Source organism: Peromyscus leucopus, chromosome 12 (assembly GCF_004664715.2).
Source record: "Peromyscus leucopus breed LL Stock chromosome 12, UCI_PerLeu_2.1, whole genome shotgun sequence".
In the NCBI taxonomy this organism is placed as follows: Eukaryota; Metazoa; Chordata; class Mammalia; order Rodentia; family Cricetidae; genus Peromyscus; species Peromyscus leucopus.
Genome location: NC_051073.1, coordinates 79325401 through 79347942, shown reverse-complemented (window position 1 = coordinate 79347942; position 22542 = coordinate 79325401). Strand labels below are relative to the sequence as shown.

At 45.8% G+C, this 22542-nt stretch overlaps 1 protein-coding gene across 2 annotated transcripts in view; it reads left to right on the top strand.

Annotated features, from left to right (window-relative positions):
* The window catches only part of Klhl22 (kelch like family member 22), a 42190-nt gene that overhangs the window by 18604 nt on the left and 1044 nt on the right, over positions 1 to 22542 (top strand). For both annotated transcript variants that reach the window (XM_028860354.2, XM_037209944.1), the window contains exons 4-6: positions 256 to 974; positions 9094 to 9286; positions 19956 to 20189. In XM_028860354.2, coding sequence (XP_028716187.1) covers positions 256 to 974; positions 9094 to 9286; positions 19956 to 20189 — 1146 coding nt within the window. The remainder of the gene's footprint in view (positions 1 to 255; positions 975 to 9093; positions 9287 to 19955; positions 20190 to 22542) is intronic.

The window sequence follows — 22542 nt, the reverse complement described above, 5'->3', positions numbered from 1 at the left end:
GGTGACGTTAGCCGCAAGTCCCCAAGCTGCGCATGTGCAGGAGTGAGGGCAGGATCCTAACACTTTGAGAAGTTAAGAACATGCCCTGTGTTTCCAGGGCAGGCTTTAAACTAAGCCTGCAAGAAGTCCCATTTTTGTGTCAGTAAAGGTTGGGGCCAGTTGAGGGAAGATTCCACTTTGCATCCCCCAACCCCGTCTCTATACCCAGATGCAGTTCTCCAGCTCAGGCTTGAGTGGGTGTCCTTCTCTTTGCAGATCCCAGAAATTATTCACTTCTGCTGTGACTTCCTCATGTCGTGGGTAGATGAGGAGAACATCCTTGATGTCTACCGGTTGGCAGACCTCTTTGACCTGAACCGTCTGACCCAGCAGCTGGACACCTACATCCTCAAAAACTTTGTGGCCTTCTCAAGAACTGACAAGTACCGCCAGCTTCCTTTGGAGAAGGTCTACTCCCTCCTCAGCAGCAATCGCCTGGAGGTTTCCTGTGAGACTGAGGTGTATGAAGGGGCCCTGCTCTACCATTACTCCCTGGAGCAGGTGCAGGCTGACCAGATCTCACTGCATGAGCCCCCCAAGCTCCTAGAGACTGTGCGTTTTCCCCTGATGGAAGCTGAGGTCCTCCAGCGGCTGCACGACAAGCTTGGTCCCAGCCCACTGAGGGAGACGGTGGCCAGCGCCCTTATGTACCACCGGAATGAGAGCCTGCAGCCCAGCCTCCAGGGCCCACAGACAGAGCTTCGCTCAGACTTCCAGTGCGTTGTGGGCTTTGGGGGCATTCACTCCACACCATCTACAATCCTAAGTGACCAGGCCAAGTACCTGAATCCCCTCTTGGGAGAGTGGAAACACTTCACTGCCTCTCTGGCTCCCCGAATGTCCAACCAGGGCATTGCGGTGCTCAACAACTTCGTGTACTTGATTGGCGGGGACAATAACGTCCAAGGATTCCGCGCTGAGTCCCGATGCTGGAGGTAGGAAAGGGCACTGATCCTTGCCTTTGTCATTAGACAGCTCCCTGGTGCAGGATTTGTGGGCTATGTGGGCTGCTCAGGGAACACATTACGAAGGGCGTGTCACTCCAGGCCTGGTTCCTGCATTGCCTTTTACATGAATGTTACAGCTTCTCTGGGGCATACCTGTTTGGTGTCCAGATGAATTCAGAGAAAGTGGACCACAGTGAGATAAGGAAAAAGGGCATCAGAATTGCTCTATTGCCCCTCTGCCCCTGCTGTCCTGAAGCCCAGCTGTCTGCAGCGGGTCACCTTGGCGGCCTCTGCTCAGGGAGCATGCTGGAGAGTGCTGCGTGGGCGGGGCTAGCTGCTCCTGCCCTCTTCATCTAGCTCTTCAGGATCTTTTTTTAAAGTTCCTTGCTGGTGGGCTTTGCTCCTTTTCTCCAAACTGCCAGCCAGGGTGTCTTCCAGATGCTGCCTGCTGGAGCCCACGTCTGAGTACAGAGGACTGGGAAGGACCAGTAAGCATCACTGAGCCTTTGCTAAATTCCCCCTCGGTCCTGTAGTCAGATGAGAATGTACTCAGTAGATACTGTGAGGAGGTGGTTTTTCTTGAGGGAGTTTGTGGACTGCTTTGATCCGCAGGGTGCTTCTAGCTATGATCCGAGAGATCCATTTCTTTGGATAGAACAAGAGACGTTAGTTCAAGTCTCCAGTGCCCTCGGGTACCAGTGGATTTTGAGGGGCCTCTCCATCATACCTTGGTGCATGTGGGAACTCTGCCATCCCTGGTCCCTACCACAAGAGATGATGTTGTAGAGAACAGCTGGTCTCCTGACCCTAGGAAGCAGTCACCTTTGGCAAACTAATGAGACTTAAACCTGCCTGTAACACATTGTGATTAGATGGTTGGAATGACAGAATTCAGAAAGAAGGAAATGACTCACTTCCTTTGTAACTGGATACTGTTTCCAGTGAGCAGAATTTGGCTTCCCTCAGGTCAAGCCTGGAAGCTTCTTTCTTACAGGGCTCTGCTGTGGGGCTAAGGTCAGCCTGCCTTACTTTAGCAGTTGAAAGATGCAATGCAGATCTCTCCAGAGCAGTGGCAGCTGAGAGCTGAACTTGGATCATGGCAGGTGGGATCAAAGGAACAGAAATTTACAGGATGGTGGTGGCAAGAAGGGCCAAGGCCTGCTTGTCAGCTGTCTAGGGTGTCTGTCATCTGTGCAGGATGAAAGCTTCAGTTCCTTCCTAGCCATCTCAAGACTTGCAAAACTGAGGATGCAGTTCCATGTTGAATGCTTCCTTAGCCTGTAGAAGGCCCTTGGGTGCCACCCCAGCACTTTTTGGTTTTTGTGTTTGGTCAAACTTGTGCTGAGTAGCTGAGGATCACCATGAGTTTATGATCACTTTGCCTCCATCTCCCAATTGCTGGGAAATCCCTAAAATTGACTTTTCTGAGTTTGTTTCTTTTTCCCTTTCATAGTTTACCAGCTTTAAAAATCTATAAGCTCTTGGAATATAAGAAAACAGTATTTTATAGTAAATAAGGTTGTGTAATCTGAGGAGACAGTACTTAGCAGGTATGTCCTAGAGCTCTGATGTAGAAACTAAGAAATTGTCTCATGAAGCAAATTGATTCTGTCTTTCTTTCCACTACTTTATTTTCTTTCTTTGAATTTATATATGCAACTGCATTGGCTACATATCACTACTATGAAATACCTAAAGCAACTAATTAATGAAGAGAAAATGTTTATTTACTGTATACTTTGAGAAGTTTAAAGTTTAAAGATCGTGCAGTACATGGTGTGGGCCCACTGACTTGTCCTTTGGGAGGAAGATGGCTGGGGTGGGAGCACTGGACCTGGTAGTCACAGCTTGGTCCAAGACATATAAAGTAGAACCAGGGATGCAGAGATACAGTTTTGTTTTTTAAAGAAAAAAAAAAAGTGGCTGTTCTGTAGTCCTGCCTGGCCCAGAACTCTACATAGACCATGTTGGCCTTGAACTTGGAGTGGTCCTCCTGCCTCTGTTTCCCTAGTTCTAGGATAGGAGGTATATGCAGCTATAACAGGCTTCACGATCCCCTTGAGTCCATTTCCCAGTGATCCAAGCAGGACCATAATATCTCCCCAAACTGCCACCCTGATGACCAGGTCTTAGTTAGGGTTACTATTGCTGGGATGAAACACCATGACCAAAAGCACCTTGGAAAGGTTTATCTCACTCACAGTTCCAATAACAATTCATCATCCAGAGCAGTGAGGGCAGGAACCCGGAGGCAGGCACTGATGTAGAAACCATGGAGGGGTGCTGCTTACTTGCTTGCTTCCCATGGCTTGCTCAGCCTGCTTTCTTATAGAACCCGGAACCACCAGTCCAGGGGTTACCGCACCCACAATGGGCTAGGTCCTCCTCCAGCAATCAATCACTAATTAGGAAAATGCCCTACAGGCTTGCCTGCAGCCTGATCTCACATTTTCTCAGTCCCTCTCTGTGACTCTGGTTTATGTTCGGTTGACATAAAACTAGGCAGCACAAGGTCTTTACATGTGGATCTTTGAGAGCTCTCATCCAAACCACAGCAGTTGTCAGCCTTGTCATTCCTAGTGCATTTCCATAAACAGTAATAGTTGGATTTAGTGATGAACCTGTTATCCCAACTGTTGAAGAGGCTGAGGCAGGAGGATTACCAGTTCACGATCTGCCTGCCTGGGTTAATGATTGAGTTCAGATCTGGACCACTTAGTGAGACACTGTCACAAAAGAGTGACGAGGGGGCCAGGGTCCAGTTGTCGAGGTTCCTACCTTACGTCACAGCACCTAGGGGACAGAGACGGCGGGCTGCAGTGGGACCTTATTTCAGACACAGAGAGAATGGTGGGCTGGGGTATAGGTCAGCGACAGGACTCTGATAGCATGCACAGAACCTTAGGGTTAATCCCCAGTACTTCAGTGTACACCCTATCATACCACTAACAGTTATGGAAATACAAAAGAAAAAACAATTTACTAAATTTGACAAAGACCTCTGCTGCATTTTGAACCTAGATTTCACCTCTCAATTTATAATAGTTTGGCAGTTCAAATATGTGAATTAAAATTATTACCTTGGAAATTTTTGGCTGCTATAACAAATACCACAGAATAGGTGACTTAAATGCCCAACACCTTTTTCTCATGATCTTGATTTTGGAATGTCAGCTGATTGAGTCTGGTGAGGACCCTTTCTTGCTGTATCCTCACATAATAGACTGAGTGCTCATTTATTCCTCTTTGTGATAGTTTGAACGTAATTGGCCCTCATAAACTCATAGGAACTGGCACTATTGGTAGGTGTGGCTTTGTTGGAGTAGGTGTGGCCTTGTTGGGGGAAGTGTGTCACTGTGGGGGTGGACTGTGAGGTTTCCTATGGTCAGGATACTGCCCAGTGTCTCAGTCCACTTCCTGTTGCCTTCTGATCAAGATGTAGCCAGCACCATGTCTACCTGCATGCCGCCATGCTCCCCACCATGATGATAATGGACTGAACTCTGAACTGTAAGCTGATACCACAATTAAATGTTTTCCTTATAAGAGTTGCCATGGTCATGGTGTCTTTTCACAGCAGTAGAAACCCTAAGATACTTTTTTTTTTAACTTTATTTAATGTTTTTTTCAAGATAGAGTTCCTCTGTGTAGCCCTGGCTGTCCTAGAACTCATTGTGTAGAAAGGACTGGCCTTGAATTCAAGAGATCTGTCTTACTGCCCCTGCCTCCTGAGTGCTGGGACTAAAGGTGTGTACCACCACTACCCAGGATAGGATTAGAATTGCCAAAGTGGCTTTCAGGTGAATGTTTTTTGGAACACAGACTAATTTATACCCTTACGTGTAAAACTGTATTTGGGGCCGGGGAGATGACTTAGTTTGTGAAGAGCTTGCTTCACAACCATGAGGACCTTTATTCAGATCCCCAGTGCCCATGTAAAAGCCAGATGTGGTGGTGCTCATCTGTAACTCCAGTGTGAGGCAGGGTGGGAGCAGGATGACCTAAGGCCCCACTGGTCAGCCAGTGAAGCCAACAATGAGCTCCAGACACTCTGTTTCAAAATATAAAGTGGGAAAGGATAGAGGAAGACACTCAACATTGACCTTTGTCCTCTCAGCAGGCACATGCAGGTACACATCAGCACCCCCAAAACATCTCTTTAGTGTGTGCACGTGCACATGCCATAGGACATGGAGATCGGCGGACGACTTGTAGGAGTTTGTTCTCTCCTTTCACCGTGATGGTTCCAGGAACAGAACTCCAATCATCAGGTTTGGCAGCAAGCACCCTATTCACTGCATCATTTTGCCTGCCCCTGAAAGCTTATTTTTAATTAGAAAAAAAATATTACTTAATCTATTCTGACTAAGAAGAAAATTAAAACCAGGTGTGGTGGCACACCTGTAATCCCAATATTTGAGGTCCAGACAGGAGAGTCAGGCTACTTAGGGAGTGTAAGTCCAGCCTGGGTTTCATGAGATCTCATATAAAAACAAGAAACAAATACCCCAAAAGACCAATGATATGGCTTAGTAGGTAAAGGTACTTGCTGTATAATACTGACGGTTTGTATTCAGTCCTTGGAACCCTCACAGATATGCCATTGCATGTCTGTTCTCCCAGTCATGGACACACATGCATACTAATATAAACAGAAACAAAGCAGAAAATGATTCCAATAAAGAGGAGTTTAGTCATCTGAACATAGTCGTGGACACCTGTAGTCCTAGTGTTTGGAAGACTAAGACAGGAGGGTTGGGAGTTAAAGGCCTGCTTGGTCTACTTAAATTCCAGCCTTAGTTATGTAACAAGACCTTGTGAGGGTGGGGAGGAAGAGGTCAAATAGAGATAGATAAGAGAGAATAAAATCTATAAACCCATAGTTTCAGTGAATGTGTGTGTCCTTAAGCCTAAAGCCACAAGATCCAAAGAGATTCAGCCTAAGAAACGGAGTGCTGAGGACCAGAAGGAGTCAGGCAGAAAGCTCCAGAGAGGCTTGTTTCTTACCTGACTGCACTGAAGATAGGGATGAGAGGAATGTACTTACATAAAGGAGTCCCGTGGACAGAGAAGGTGGCAGATGGCCCCATCTAACCAGATGGCAACTTTGTCAGCCTACTTTGGCAATTTAATGAGACCTTGTCTCAAAAATTGGAAAAGGTAGGAAGGGGAGATGCTCATCTGTTAAGAGAACCCACTGCTCTTCAGAGGACCTGGGTTTGGTTCCCAGTACCTACAACCATCTGTAACTAGTTCCAGGGCATCCAACACCCTTTTCTGACTTTCAAAGCATCAGGTACCTGTGTTCATGCAGGCAAGACACTCATAAAATAAAAAAAATATTTTAAAGTTTTTAAAAATAAATCTTTAAAAAAATACTTTAAGGGGCTGGAGAGATGGCTTAATGGTTAAGAGCACTGGCTGCTCTTCCAGAAGACCCAGGTTCAATTTCCAGAACCCACATGGCACACCCACACATCACAACTGTCTGTAACTCCAGTTCTAGGGGACCCAACACCCTCACAGAGACATGCATATCAAAGACTATTGGGGTCCAGCCCCTCGATATCCTTTTCCCAGGATTCATGGAAGAATCTAACAGCCAGCTAAGGGATCTAATCCTGATGACATCATATGAATCTACATACACAAAGCTCTTTAGTCCATTCACTTTATTATTCTGAGTCAGTTCTCTCTCTCCATAGCTTCTTTTCTGCTCTTGTACTTAGCTCCTTTCTTGCCCAGTTTCTCTCTATGGTTTTCTGCTGTTATCTTTAAGTTTTATCTCATTTCTCCCATCTCGTTTTTCTCCATCTCACTTTCCCATCTAGTTCTTCCCCATCCAGCTCTTCTCCATCTTCCATCTCATTCCTCTAGTCTTCTCTACTAATCTCCCCTTCCTCTCTCCCCAGTCAAGTTTAAATACACATACAATCTGCAGATCTCTGACTCCGCCGATTTCTGGTCAGGTGGGGCAAGTCTGCTCGGGAGCTAGACAACCTGCATCACAGCTAGATGTACTTGGTAAGTAGAAGCCCTTTAGTTCTGAGTTCACTGTTAAAGGGAGGTCTAGAATTAGAGATAACACTTGGAGGAGAGGAGGGTTAAGCTTAATTAGCACATCTGCCAGACCCTCACTAACAGATAATCTGGATGCTTATCTGTCTGCAGTCAGTTCTTAGTTAAGTCTGAGAAGTATCTCAGATAAAATACTTTTGTCCGGAGAAGGTCCTGGCTGGATGGTGCTAATGACGATAATTACAGAAAGGCCTGAAATTAGGGGTCTGGCTGTGTGACTGCTTTTTAGTACAGTTGGGAGATGTATATCCAGATCCCTCAGTTGTATAGGGGAAATTGTGCCCAATGAATGATCAGACATACTATTACAAGAATGGAAAAGCTAAAATAGTACTCGAGAAATTCATAGCAGGAAACGGCTAATATTCAAAAGCCAACATTACCAAGACTCCTTAAGCCTTGGCTTTACCTCTGGAAGGCCCTTGGCTTCTTCCAGGTATAGTTTTGTCATAGTCAGCTGAATTCCTACTTCATATTTCTGCGTCCTGTAGCACATACATGCAGGCAAAACACCAATGCACATAAAAAAATTAATAAATCCTTTTTTTGTTTTTGTTTTGTTTTGTTTTTTTGAGATAGGGTTTCTCTGTGTAGCTTTGCACCTTTCCTGGATCTCGCTCTGTAGACCAGGCTGGTCTCGAACTCTCAAACATCTGCCTACCTCTGCCTCCCAAGTGCTGGGATTAAAGGCATGCGCCACCACCACCTGGCGAATAAGTCTTTTTAAAAGGTTGTTTTAAATTTTTTTTTTTAAGGTAAAAAGAGGGCTGGAAATGTAGCTTGGTGGTAGAACGCTTGCCTAGCATCCCTTGGCTATTGATTCAGTCCCTAGTGGGCAAAAGAAGAAAGAAAATGAGGATGGATTTAGGCTGTGGAGGCCTCAGGTCTGGGTGTCTGTAGAAGCATGGATTTTGCTGGTATTTTGGGAACAGAAGGACACAGGGAATGCAGGGCTCAACTGAGGATAGTTAAGTTAGGTAGACCTAAAATACAGTAGAGACCAGTGGGTGACAGTTGACATGCCATGTAGCTGAGAGTGCCCTGGGGATCAGAAGGGAGGAGCGTCCTGGGCCGACCGACACTGAGCAGCTGTGGCAGGACTGGCCCTGTGCAGGGTTGGATGATGCCTGTTGCTTGAGGGCTAGACCTTCTTTACAGTTGTCAGTGAGACAAAGCTGTGACTGGGGACACTGTCTTCTCTGAAAGTGACATAATGTGGCCTGGAAAAGTATAGGGGTTAACAGAGGTGAATGTTTCTCCTTCCCTCCTCATACCCTTCTCTTTCCCATGTACGTCTTGCCTGGACTGTTCATCACTGCAGATTGCCCCAGGTTAGCCTCAGCCCAGTGGCTTTCCTGGTCTTGTAGAATCCTCTGGCTTCATGTAGTCAGCCTCATCTTTTTCCTTTAGTGAGTTCCACTTGCTTTAGTGGGGTCCCTGGAATCTCACAGAATCCTGCTCTCTGGTGACCACAGTTCAAGGTGAGAGTTGACATGCTCACTTCAGCGAGAAGAATGTCCTGGGGGGTGGAGAAGACTTCCTAAATTGGCAAGTCAGGAAGGCCACCCGTCAGAGAACAGCATCGTTATTTCAGGTACTGAAGGGACTGAGGGGAGCCCATGACTCTCAGTAAGAACAAGAGTGTGATAGTGCACTGGGTGACCTTTGCAGACCTCACATAATAGATTGTTGGAGGAGACTGGAGTCCAGGTGAGAGGAAGGTGGTCACAGCCTGGGATGGGCATTTGGGTAGATAGGAACCCTAGAGGTTGTTCCTATAAGGGGCCACCTCATGGGCAGAAACTCTGGAGCTTCCTAGCTACATTCCAGGCCATGGTGTGAGTAAACTGTTTCATGAACCTCCGTGTTCCATCATGGCTGTGGGTCAGCAGGACCTCCATGTTCCATCATGGCCGTGGGTCAGCAGGACCTAAGACCAGGCTGCAGCAAAGAAGTGTAGGCAGAAGTGTAGGCCTGAAAGGCAGTCTGCTCCCCGGTTAGTGACAGGCTGTCCTCATGTCCCCCACAGGTATGACCCGAGGCACAACCGCTGGTTCCAGATCCAGTCCTTGCAGCAGGAGCACGCAGATCTGTGTGTGTGTGTCGTGGGCAAGTACATCTACGCCGTGGCAGGCCGTGACTACCACAATGACCTGAATACTGTGGAACGCTATGATCCTGCCACCAACTCCTGGGACTATGTGGCCCCACTCAAGAGGGAGGTAAGGAAGCCCTCCAACAGGAGCCTTCCCGGTTTCCTTCCATGGGCTGTACTCAGGTGTCAAGGCTGGTCCTGGCGCCTGGTCCGGGAGTCAGGCTTGGTAACTGGAGTCTATGCCTGTCTCAGGATTCTGTGGAGTGTGTTGCTGAGGCTGCCACTCACCTTGTCCCGAAACGTATGTACTGACAGAAGTTTCCCCGTCTGTTCTTGCTGACACAAGCTGGAAGATTTCCAAATATGTCAAAACAGAGGGACTTGAAGAGACTGGAGGGCTGCCTGATTCACAGGTCCTTACTCAAACTCCTCCCCTACAGTAAAACCGCCACAGGACCTTCCAGAGCCACAAAATGCTTTGGAGATTCTATTTGTGTAAAGACAACAACAGTCATGTACAGACAGCATAGTGCCTTGTTTAGTCTAGTTTGGAGATGCTTAAAACTATGTGCATGATGCAAAGGCAATGCTTTATGGGGGTACATCTCATTCTTTTTTGTGGTTCTGGTTTTGTGGCCTACCCCAAACCACGTGTGGGATCCCAAGGCAAGGGGTCGGTCTTGTTGGCATCAGCTCTAAAGCCCACTTGCTCCAGGATGCCGCCTTAGGGATCATCAAGCACTCCAGAATCAGGATGGTGTAGTGGTCTCACATAAAAACGCTGACCCAGTCAGGAGCCTTGGCAGGAGCTCTGGCTTTAGAGTCTTTCCACTATCTGTTGTTTCTCTCTCTCCTTCCTCAGACCCTTGGGGATTAAGACTGACTCGGTGGATTGAGATCAGGCTCTTCTGACCAAGTCACACAGAGCAGGCCTGATTCCTGTCATCCTTTCTACAGGCTCCAGCCATGCCAGATCCTTGCTCTTTAGCTTCTTTATGGGGAAGGAAGCCCTGCCCTAGTTCTGGAGAAAGGAGCAGATTTTGCATGGAAAGTATCTTGGGCTCTTGAGATCTGATAGGTCCTAATTCCAGGAGTTTGAGAAAGGTCTGTTTGGGAGGGCTTGACCTCTTTGTCTGAGACTGTGGGCACAGCTGCAGTTCTTCATCCTGGCCACAGAGGAGCAGTCTTGAACATCACTCAGCTTATTTGGTAGCTATTACCTTATGCCTTCATGCATGTGGTCATGTCTTCCACTTGGAGATCCAGTGGTGACAAATGGTAAACCCTCCTCCTCCCCAGGTGGAGTGCAGAGGAGACACCAGGAGGTAGTCACAGTTACAGTAAGTGGACGAGAGAAATGAAGAAGGCTGAGACGTTCCAGAGGTCAGGACCCTTGAACTATTAAGTGGACATGTATTCTTTGGGAATGTCTGTCTGAGTAAGTGTCAGAGTAAGGCCTAAAAATAAATTAGCATTTTCAGTGGACAAAGGACCTCCCAGGGCAGGGAGAGACAAGCTTGAAGAGCCCTTGTGAAGAGCAAGAAGTCTGAAGTGTAAAGAAGAGGAACATGGAGGGCAGTTTTGGGACCCGTGTTGGTCCAGGCCTGTGGAGGTAGAGGGAACATAGACTTAAATGTAAAACTAGACCCTTTAGACAAACGAACAGAACAGGAGCCAACTGTGGGGACGGTACCTGTGATCTCAGTACTGGGGACAGCAGGAGGATCCCAGCAAATTTGAGGTCAGCCCGGTCTACATAGTGAATTCCAGGACTGTGTGGTAAGACCCTGTCATAACCAAAAGGACAAAACAGAACAGAAACAGGATACAATGTTCAGGGTGTGGGCGAGGTGAGGGTGTAGACTTGTGACAAACCTAGGAGCCATGAAAATGAAAACTGATAAATTGATCTTTTCAATATTAAAAACACTTGCTGGCAAAAGACCTTTTAAAGAAGTGCACTTACTTATTTGTTTGTGTGTGGCAGGGACCTGTCAGCGTCAGAGAACAGGAGTTAGCTCTCTAATTCTGCCATGTGGATCCTAGGGATCAAACTAGGGTCATTTGGGTGGGCAGCAAGTGCTTGTAGGAATTGAGCCGTCTCACAAGCCCCATCCCCAAAATTTTTAAAAAGAAATTTATGAAAGAAGTTACTCAGTAGCAAAGAATAGATGCAGACCATACGTCTGAACCTTAGTGTTGAAGAAGACAAGTAAGTGCTGGGGTGGGAAGCTGCTCTGTGCAGGAGAGACTCTGGAAAACAAAACAAAACAAAATAAAGGAGGAAGTGGCAGGGAACAGAAGGTGGAAGAGATTTCACTGATAGATGTAGCTAGAGTTTTCCTGCCTTGCCCACAGACAGGACAAATCTCTGTCACCCGCCAGTCCCACAGCCGCTCAGACCCAACCAAGTAAGCACAGAGACTTATATTGCTTACAAACTGTATGGCCGTGGCAGGCTTTTTGCTAACTGTCCTTATAGCTTAAATTAATCCATTTCCACAAATATATATACCTTGCCATGTGACTCGTGGCTTACCGGCATCTTCACATGCTGCTTGTCCTGGCGCGGCTGGCAGTGACTCTCTCTCAGCCTTCCACTTCCCAGAATTTTTCTCCTCCTTGTCCCGCCTATACTTCCTCCTGCCTGACTACTGGCCAATCAGTGTTTTATTTACTAACCAATCAGAGCAACACATTTGCCATACAGAACATCCCACAGCAGACAGATGAACACATAAGAAAATAGTGGGTTCATCACAAGGAAATCCACACCAGGCCACCGTGAGTGCTGCCTGACCCCGCGGGTGAAGCACAGGTGTCAGCTCCATCCACGTTGTCTGAGCTTGCCTGTGAGAATGTCAAGTAGTAAGGTTTCTAGGAGAGTGGCGGCATCTGCCACCCACCATGCAACTCAGGGCTTGCCATCCTGGAGAAATGAAGACTTTTGCCAACGATATTAATAGCCACTTTTTTTGGATAGTAGCCAGAAACCAAACAAATGAGTTATCCTTCAACAGGTGAATGGCTAAATAAACTGTGATTGATTCACAGCAATAAAAAGAAACTAACTGGGTAATGGAGAACCTAGGCAGGGATAGAAAGCCAGTTGCAAAAGTTCTATTTTCAGACCAGTGAAATGGTGTGCACCTTTAATCCTAGCACTTGAGAGGCAGAGGCAGGGCGATCTTTGTAACAAGAATTACCAAATGGTCTTATTAATAAAAAATCCAGAGCCAGATAATTGGGGTGAAAGCTGAGAGATCAGAGGAGTAGAACAGCCAGCCACAGTTCTTACCGCTAGGAAATCCTCAGCCCTGGAGAGCTACTTCCTGTATACTCATGCCTATATACCTTCCTGTGCCCTGCCATCTTACTTCCTCTCTACCCAGCTACATCACTTCCTCTTTCTGCCCAGCTCTATCACTTCTTGTTTGTCTGTACAGACCTCTGTGGTTAACTAGTGCTGGGATTAAAGGCTTGTGTTACTGCCTGACCTCTGTGTTTAATGAAGTGGCTGGCTCTGTCCTCTGATCCTCAGCAAGCTTCATTTGTTAGAGCACAAATAAAATATCACCACATTTCCCCTTTTTTGTCTAAAATTTTTAAAAAGTTATAGCTTATATAAGAAAAACTATATACAGTAAGTACAATAACTACATACAATACATACAGGCAGTGAATGTATCAGCAATGTCTAGTCCATTTGCATTTGACAGATTCAGTGAAAATATTCCATTATCTATCCGATTTTGGTGAGTCCAAAGTGTACTTAATTCACTCTATCCTAACTTGTATTACCAACCAAAAACTATCTTTTGATGTCTTTCAAACTTACACACTTTACACCTCTTTAGTGAGTTTCTTTTCTGAATTTCTTAAAAAGGAAAACTGTATCTAATCTTCAATTCCCCCAGAGACTTGAGAAGGAAATAATATTACCCAGTAAAACAGGAAGTGCAAAGAAGCGACTTCCAAAAAATGTGAGGAATGACAGAAACAACTGGCTGCCTGCACAGTCACCTGAGGTTTCTCTGCAATGTTGGGGCATCCATCTTCATCCTACAGGTCTAGCATATCTGACAGACTCATCTGTGAAGCAGGATTTTCTGAAGGGCCTTCCTACCTTGTCTTGGCAAGGATCAGCAGTCCTTTCTTTTGTGTCCTGCTTGTCCATTTGGACAGCATACGGTCAGCAGTGGAGGCAAGGGCAGTTTCTTGCCCAGTGGCTAACTTGCCACAATGAAAGTAAATTCCATAAGGAGTTTCTCCAATGCCCATCGTCTTCTCTGAAGTAGATTGGTGCTGCCAGGAGCAGACATGTCTCATTGTCATAAAAAAGATAAAATCTATGGTTTTTTTTTTTTTTTTTTTTTTTTTTTTGGTTTTTCGAGACAGGGTTTCTCTGTAGCTTTGCGCCTTTCCTGGAACTCGCTTTGGAGACCAGGCTGGCCTCGAACTCACAGAGATCCGCCTGGCTCTGCCTCCCGAGTGCTGGGATTAAAGGCGTGCGCCACCACCGCCCGGCGTTTTTTTTTTTTTTTTTTTTTTTTTTGGTTTTTTCGAGACAGGGTTTCTCTGTGTAGCTTTGCACCTTTTCCTGGTACTCACTTGGTAGCCCAGGCTGGCCTTGAACTCACAGAGATCCACCTGGCTCTGCCTCCCGAGTGCTGGGATTAAAGGCGTGCGCCACCACTGCCCGGCCCGGCGTTTTTAAAACATTTTAAATGCCATATTCTGCAGATATCTGAAGTGTTTGAAGATGACCTATCTAAAATATATTAAATATATTTCTTCTTGACCTTGAAAATATACCTAATGTTACTACAAGTTCGATTATAATGACTAACTACTAATTTTCATTTCTTTATATCTTAATTAGTTGGTAATAGTAACTTTCAAGAACTAGCAATTTGCATTACATTGTTAAATGAGCTGTGTAGGTACAGTACCTTGAACACTTAAAATTACTTCCTGCTGTCTGGGGGTGATGGTATCTTTAAGGGATCCTGAAAAGAAAAATTTTGGGTTAATTGTTAAGTCCCGGGAGAGTTAGCTGTATCATTTGTTTTGTCCAGTCTCTGCATAATGGGAAAATGCAGGGCTTGTCTCAGGTCCTTGCTCGAATAGTCTATGAAGCTGGATCATCTCAGCTGGCCATCTCAAAATTGTCCTGAGAATAAATAAATAAAGCTGATCTTTGGGTGGTATTTGTCAGCTTACTGGTATTATCATTGTCCTTATGGAATCTTCATTGTGGGGCCCCATCATCTTTTTGGAGACTTCAAAGTTGCTGTTAGGTAGGCGTGGTCATGGTTCCCTACAGAAAACTGATAGAAACTCAAACCTGAAATCATGTACAGGAGCTAGATGAAGCCTTTTTTGTATGATTAGTTAGTACTCTATATGACCACTAACATCATGACAAAAGTTTAAAATATATATTAATCTTATAAATTTTGATATAAAATTCATACCTTAAGAAAAGGTTTAAAAAGTCAAAATAAAACAAAAGAATTATGAGATTAGTGGCAATAGAATAGTCCCTTAATTTTGGTTTTTCTTCTGTCCCATATCAGGTGGCTCTTCTGAAATGATATAGAGATATTACATGCTCTTTTAACAAGCATGCTTGGGTTCAGAGAAGGAGAGAGCCATGCTCCAACTCCAAAGCCAGCTTTAATTTTTAATTGAACTGGGACTATATAAAGACCATTTGCATTATGTGTCTGTAGAGAACAGCAGAAGCAAACATTTAGGAACACATGAAATTTTATCCTGTTAGATATACCATTAGGCCAATTTACTTTTTTTTTGGGACATTTTTTTCTGGATGATTTGTCCTTTTTCTTCAGATGTCTCATTTGTCCAGTGTTCTTCAGATTCCTTAGCCTTCATTCTCCTGAAAGACAAAACCAAAACCCTCCCCCCAACCCTAACTTTGGGGAGTTTCCAAGTTTAATCTTTATCAATTTTGATTTATAATTTTTTCCTGAATTTTTTGTTCTATTTTCTAAAGCTGATCTATCATCCAGAGCAGTATGGTTTTTTACAATAGGCATTAGTTTCTTTAATTGCTCTGAGAAGAGTTTTTTTTCCCATGATGGCAGGAAAAGACTAAAACAAATTTGTCATGGGGGGCTGTGAGAGGCCCCCCAGGGAGTTTCCCAATGGCAAAGGATCACCTTGTCTGTCCCTTGCAGACTACATTTGTTAGTCTAGTGTTTGCCTCTACCACACCTTCTGCATATTCCAGAATTCTGTTGCCATTGTTCTGTTGCCATTGTTCCTTGAAAAAACATTGTTTCTAGGAATGCCCTGCTTATAGTTCCTTTTTTGGTGACCTTATTTACCACATTTGAAACTTCTGACATTGCTATTTTTCTTCAAACTTCTGGAAATCACCTCTCCTATCCAAGCATCATCATAGTCATGAGATTCAATATTAATTGTATCTCGGATTTCTGACATTGCTATTTTTCTTCAAACCTCTGGAAATCACCTCTCCTATCCAAGCATCATCATAGTCATGAGATTCAATATTAATTGTATCTCGGATTCCTCCAAGGGAGCTGATCTTGCCTTCTGAATTTGGTATCATTCTATTTACTGCTGAAGACAGCCTTCCTAAGAAATCCATGAAGGTTTCTTTGGGGGTCCTGTATAACTTTTGTAAATGATTCAGTTTTCTTTCCTACTTCTTCAATTCTATCCCAAGCATTCAAGGCTGCCATGTGGCATAAAATTAAGGGTGTGGTCATCATATAAAGATTGTCTTTGTATATCAACATAATCGCCTTCTTCAAGAAGTTGATCTTGGCAAATTCCCATACCTCTAGCCCTACATCATTGTTCTATAGTCTTAGTCTCCTCTTTCCACCAGGTTCTCCATTGTAACTGTGGACTGGCCTCTAGGACGGATGTAACCAAATCTTTCCATTCATGAGGGATAATTCTATTACAAGTTGACCACGAGTTTAACATCTGCTTTACAAATGGAAAATGAGACTATAACTTCCTTAAATCTCCTCAGATCTAACATTTGCACAGGAATCCAGTCAGCACATACACAGCCTTGAGCATTTAGCAGTTCCTGTATGGTTACTGGATAGATTAAGGTTGGCCGTTTGAAGGCCTTAGACTGTTTTTCTCTGTAAATGTAAAATGCAATGCTGAGACAGGTTCACCTTTAAATTCTTCTGTCTGTCTGGGTCTGAATTTCTCTATGATCTGTTTTAACAAGTTTTTCTAAAACTTTCGTCTTGACACTCATATTAACCAACCTTATTAATGATAAAACAAAAATGATCAAACAAATATTCATAATTTACATTATGTAAATCTCATCAACATTAATTATTCTCTCATTTAATTGTTCCATTTTCAGACCACCTAATGTTTTATCAAACAAAGAACAAATTCCCTCCATTGTAAAAATGTTTCCCATTTTTTAATGTGGGGGAAAAAATTTCTCTTTTAACTAATTTCTCCCTTTAAAATATCTTGACTCACCAACTCTGCTGACTGCATAGAACAGTAGAAGCCTGAGGGCGTTTCAAGGCAGCTACCTAGTGTGGCTGCAGCCTGAGATGGGGATCCAGAGAGAGCCCACAACCCACCAGGAGAGAAAAAGCCAAAAAGACTCTGGCCCACGAAGGGTGGAGACTCTGGCCTCGTGCAGCTCGGGCCTGAGCCCCAGGCAAATGGCTTTTTTGTGAATTCGTGCCACAGACATTGGGTGCCAGAAGTAACATGAACTGCTAAATGGTCTTACTAATAAAAACCCAGAGCCAGATACTGGTGAAAGCTGAGAAAGCTCAGAGGGATAAAACAAGCCAGCTACAAGTTCTATCGATAGGAAATCCTCAACCCAAGAGAGCTACTTCCTGTACACTCACACCTTATATGCCTTCCTGTGCCCTGCCATCTCACCTCCTCTCTCTGCCCAGCTACATCAGATCTTTTTGAGTTTGAGGCCAGCCTGGTCTATATAGTGAGTTCAGGATAGCCATGGCCACACAGAAAGTTCCATGGTAGAGAGACCCTATTTCAAAACAAGACCACACCTGTTCTATCTTATTTGTATGTTGTTCTTGAAAAGACACTATTGTAGAAATGGGAGAGAATGGTGGTTGTCAGGTACTAGACACAGGGATTTGGGCCAGGACAGAAGTGGTTGTGACTGTTGTCGACTTAAACTGACCAACAGAGACCAGTGCTCCAAAGCCAAGTGTTTGTTCAGGAACAGCAAGGCATTGTGATCTCGGACACATGGTGGACCGTAGACAGGTGTGTCCAAAGGGAGTAGGCAGGGGAGGTCTTTAAAGACAGTCCAGAGCTGGCGAGTTTGCTCAGTGAATAAAGATGCTTGCCATGTAAGCCTGACAACTTGCGTTTTATCCCTGGATCTCACAGAGGAAGAGAACTGACTTGTGTGTGTGCTCACACACACACATACAGTATGATGATAAAGATACATGTGAGCTGTTGAGAATTAACTTCTTTGACTTCAGGGCTCATTGTAAGAGCTGTGACTGTGGCTGGAGAGGTCTTTTTTTTTTTTTTAATTTTTACTTTATTGGTGTTTTGCCTGTATGTATATTTGTATAAAGGTGTTGGATCCTGGAGTTACAAACAATTGTGAGCTGCCATGTGGGTGCTGGGATTTGAACCTGGGTCCCCTGGAAGAGCAGCCATTGCTCTTAACTGCTGAGCCATCTGTCCAGCCCGGAGAGGTCTCTGTGTAGGAATAACTTCTGGAGTTTTGGTTTTAGAGAGTCCTCTTATTGTCAACATATATGCGTGAGGACCTTTCCTAGGAGGTCTCTCCACTCCGTTCTGTGTGGCTTTGACTAGGCATGTCTATTTTGACTCACACTCTAAGAGAGCACCTAGAGGATGCTAATGGTGACAGGAGTGTGCTGGGTGACCTGACCAGGATGTTGTAGCACTATTGTGCAAATTCTCACCATTTAGAGAAGCTGCTAGAAAGGAGCAGGGGGCCTCTAATCTCCAAATCCCTAATTAATTGGGTGGGGGAACCTCCCAGCCTGCTGCCTTTGATGGAAGGTCTGAGCTCTCCATGGATGCTCTGCCTGCTGCTGTGTGCACCTCTCCAGCTTCTTGTGCTACCATGTGGCCTTTAGTAACCAGTCTGTGACACAGTCCTGGGATCTCCAGCACCCTACAGAGCTCCTTTCTCCTCACACAGTCAGAGCCTTCTGTTGGCCCTTGGGTGTGAGGGGCCAGTGAGGACACTTGTGGTTGGGTGGGCGGGTCACAGGGACACAGCTGCCAGACTAGGGTGGAAACCCTTGAGCACTGCAGACCAGGGTCCAGAGCACTGGTGTCTCCCTGTCTTAGCACACACAGCATCACTGAAGTGGGAGTGTTCTTTGTGCAGTTGTCTTTCCAGATCCCAACTGTGTCAGTGTCAGGACCCTCCGAGGGTAGGGAAGTCCGTGAGGCTCAAGTCCCTTGGGTAAAGGGTCAGAGTATTTGTGTAAAACCTACACATCCAGGCCTGCTCTGGCACAAGCCTAATCCTATATACTTGGGAGGCAGAGGCAGGAAGAGGAAAAGTTCAAGGCCAGCCTGGGCTACAGAGTATAAAGCTAGACCCTTTCTGAAAGTAAAAAAAAGGTAGGGGTTTCTGGGTGTGGTGGTGCATGCCTTAATCCCAGATCTCAGGAAGTAAAGGCAGACAGATCTTGGTGAGATCGAGGCCAGCCTGGTCTATAGATTACGTTCCAAGACAGCCAGAACTACACATAAGTGAGACTCTATCTCAAAAATCACCCCTCCCCCCCCCAAAAAAAAGAAACATAAGGGCTGGGAGTGTAGCGTAGTCGGCAGAGTGCTTGGCTAACGTGCACGGAGCCCTGAGTCCAACCCTCAGCACCAAATCAACCTGGTGTCATGCATGCACCTGTAATCCTACCTAGCATTGGAAGGTGGAGGCAGAGAGATCACAGGCTCAGGGTCATCCTTGGCTACATAGCATGTTCTAGGCCAACCTGGGATACATGAGACCTTGTCTCAAAAATAAAAAGGTAAGTAGAAGGCTGGAGGTATAGCTCAGTGGTAGGACATTTGCCTTCTTTTGCAAGCCCGTTAGTTCAATCCCTACACATCTGCAAGTCTGTGCTTTAGTAAGTCACCCCTGTATGGCTTATAACACATGGTACAATATAAATAAGTGAATTGTTTTATACGGAGGACTGAACCTCTGTGCATTTTCAGTACAGATGCAGTTTATTGACTTGAGTATTTCTCATCCTTGCTTGGTTGAATCCAGAGATGTGAACCCATGGATATGGAGAGCCAACTATATCTGATGCTTCGTCTCCGTCTTTTTCTTTTCTTCCCTGTAGCCCACTTCCTGTGGGTGGGAACTCTCTGCAGACACATCTGGAAAGGTTGGCTGGTGGAAAGTTGAAGCCACCAAGGGCAGGTCCTTGCTGCCGGTGTGCTTCTCTGGCAGCTTGGAAAGTGGGCCTTGGTTTTCTTGTTCCCCATCCAGATGTTTCCTTTAGAGACAAGGAAACACAAATTATATTTAATCTCTGTGTCTGTAGATAACATACCCTCTTGGAAAGAAGTTAGGGCAGTATATCCAGACAGAATCCGGGGTGCATTCTCCTCAGTACGTGAGGGTGCATCAGATGTGGTGAAACCTTGATTGCTGTGTTATCAGGCAGGTGCAGAGTGGTGGAGGCAGCCGCTGCTGGCCGCCTTGCTCACTGCCTTCTTGCCCATTCCCTGCCTTTCCTGGCTCTCTTGGTGGCTCCACACAGGTGTATGCCCATGCAGGCACCACGCTGCAGGGGAAGATGTACATCACCTGTGGTCGCAGAGGAGAGGACTACCTGAAAGAGACGCACTGCTACGACCCAGGAAGCAACACGTGGCACACTCTGGCTGACGGGCCTGTGCGACGTGCCTGGCATGGCATGGCTGCCCTCCTCGACAAGCTGTTTGTGATCGGAGGCAGCAACAATGATGCTGGCTACAGGAGGGATGTGCACCAGGTGAGCAGGAGGTCCAGGGAGTTCCCCTGTACCCTCTGGTTCCATTCGTGCATACTGGAAGGGCACACGTGTTAGGCTTGCTGAAGCCATACCAACATATCACTCCAAACCCACGCTTACATGAATGCTGCACATTCTATATAATGCATACATATGACCTCCATAGTAGTTTCACTTGTGCCTTTAGTTACTATGTTTCATCAAATAGTTAACATACCCATGCCGGGTGTGGTGGCACACACCTTTAGTCCCAGTACTTGGGAGACAGAGGCAGAGGCAGGCAGATCTCTGAGTTCAAGGCCAGCCTGGTCTACAGAGCGAGTTCCAGGACAGCCAGGGCCGTCCTGTTAACATGCCCACATTGTAGACCCTCTAACAAAGACTGGAGAGGAGTGAGAAGCACTCACCCTCTGCTTGTGCTGCCCGCTTTCAGGCTGTCTGCGACTTGCTTCTAGCCATAGTCAAAGAGCATCCCAAGCCAAGTGTGGAGTCCATTCCTGTAACCTCAGCACTCTACTCTGAGGCTGGAGGATTGCAAGTTTGAGATCAGCCTGGGCTACACAGTAAAATGAAATTAAACAAAATGTGCTTTTCTCACCAGCATTTAGTGTGTGTGTGTGTGTGTGTGTGTGTGTGTGTGTGTATGTGTGTGTGTATGTGTGTGTGAGTGTGTATGTGTGTGTGTGTATGTGTGAGTGTGTATGTGTGTATGTATGTGTGTGTATGTGTGTGTGTGTGTATGTGTGTATGTATGTGTGTATGTGTGTATGTATGTGTGTGGTGTGTGTGTGTGTGTGTGTGTGTGTGTGTGTGTCGGGAAATTATTAAACCCAGGATCTCACAGGTGCTAGAGAAACCCTCTGCCACAGAGTTAATCTACAGATATCTTTTTACTTTTTATTTTGAGGAAAGTTGCCCAAGCTGGCCTTGAACTCACTTTGTAGCTCTGTCAGAACTCTTACCTTGGCAATCTTGCCTCACTCTTTAGTGGAAACACAAGCCTGTGCAGTGGGCCAGCTCCATAGCTGCTGCCCGCCCCGACCCCGGGAGCCGAGCCGCATATCTACAGCCTAGTAACAAGCCACTCCAGCTCCGATGTCCGTTTAACCAGGCTGGGAAAACCGCTCAGTCCGTACAGTGCTTTCCGTACCAGCGTGTGGACCAGGCTTCGTCTCTGCCACACCACATCCACACTGGCCTGGGGTGCCTGCTGTGAGACAGGCAGCTCTCTGGAGCTTGCTGGCCAACCTGATTGTTGAGCCCAGGTCTCAGTGAGAGATCCTGTCTCAGAAAGCCAGATGGGTGACTTCTGAGAAGTGTCCTGGGAGGTTGGCCTCTGGCCTCCACACGCAGACACACACGTTTAGCCCCACCCTACGGGCTGTCATCACTTAGCCACAGGGGGTGCTGTGGGAGCCCAGTTGTTCCCTTCAAGGTGGAGTACCTGACCTGGGCTGCGGCTCTCCCTCTCACCCATTATCACACAAGAATTAGACTGGGTTAACGAGCTCATGAAAAGGCCAAGTCCAGCCATGAACCATGGTTTTGGCCAAAGTTTACAGCAATATAAATCTGGAAAGTTTTAAGTGAACCCTTAAGTCAGAGCTATCTGCAGACTGGCCACAGTGGCTCACTCCTGAGCTGACTCTGCAAGTTTGAAGTCACTCTGGTCTACGTAGAGAGTTATAGGCTAGAGAGTGTGATGTATCTAGATCCTGTCTCAAATAAAACAAAACAAAAAAAAACTGTAAAGTAAGGGAATTGCCACAAGTCCCAGATCTGTGTGGTCCACACACCAGAGTCCAGCTAGCCAGGACTGCATGGTTGTATTTATTTGTTTGTTTATAAAACAGGGTCTGGATATGCACCCCAACTTGCTGTATAGACCAGGCTGGCCTAGAACTCAAAAGGAGCTGCCTGCCTCTGCCCCCGCCGGGATTAAAAGCGTGCGTCATGACTGCCCGGCTTGAAGAAGAGATTTAAATGTCTCTTAATACATACGACTAAACTTCCTTCCTGACATGTGAGACAGGTACACACCAGCTTTGCCACACTTTCACCAGCATTGGGTTTTATGATTTCCTTTCTTCCATGGTTGCTGGTTACCTGGTGATGTTTTTAGTATTATATTCCTTGGATTACTAGTGGATTGAGTGTTTTTTACTGCCTTGACTGTTTTTGAAAAGAAGGCTGGTGGTCATGATTGGTCAGCAAGTAACTGCTTCCACACACGCTCATGAGTATGAGCAGGGGTGCTGTAAAGGAGGGGAGATGTTAGTGGGGTCCATGGGAACAGGAGAGAAGCGGACTGGACATGGAGACTCGTGCACTCTTCGCTGAAGGCTGGGGAGGC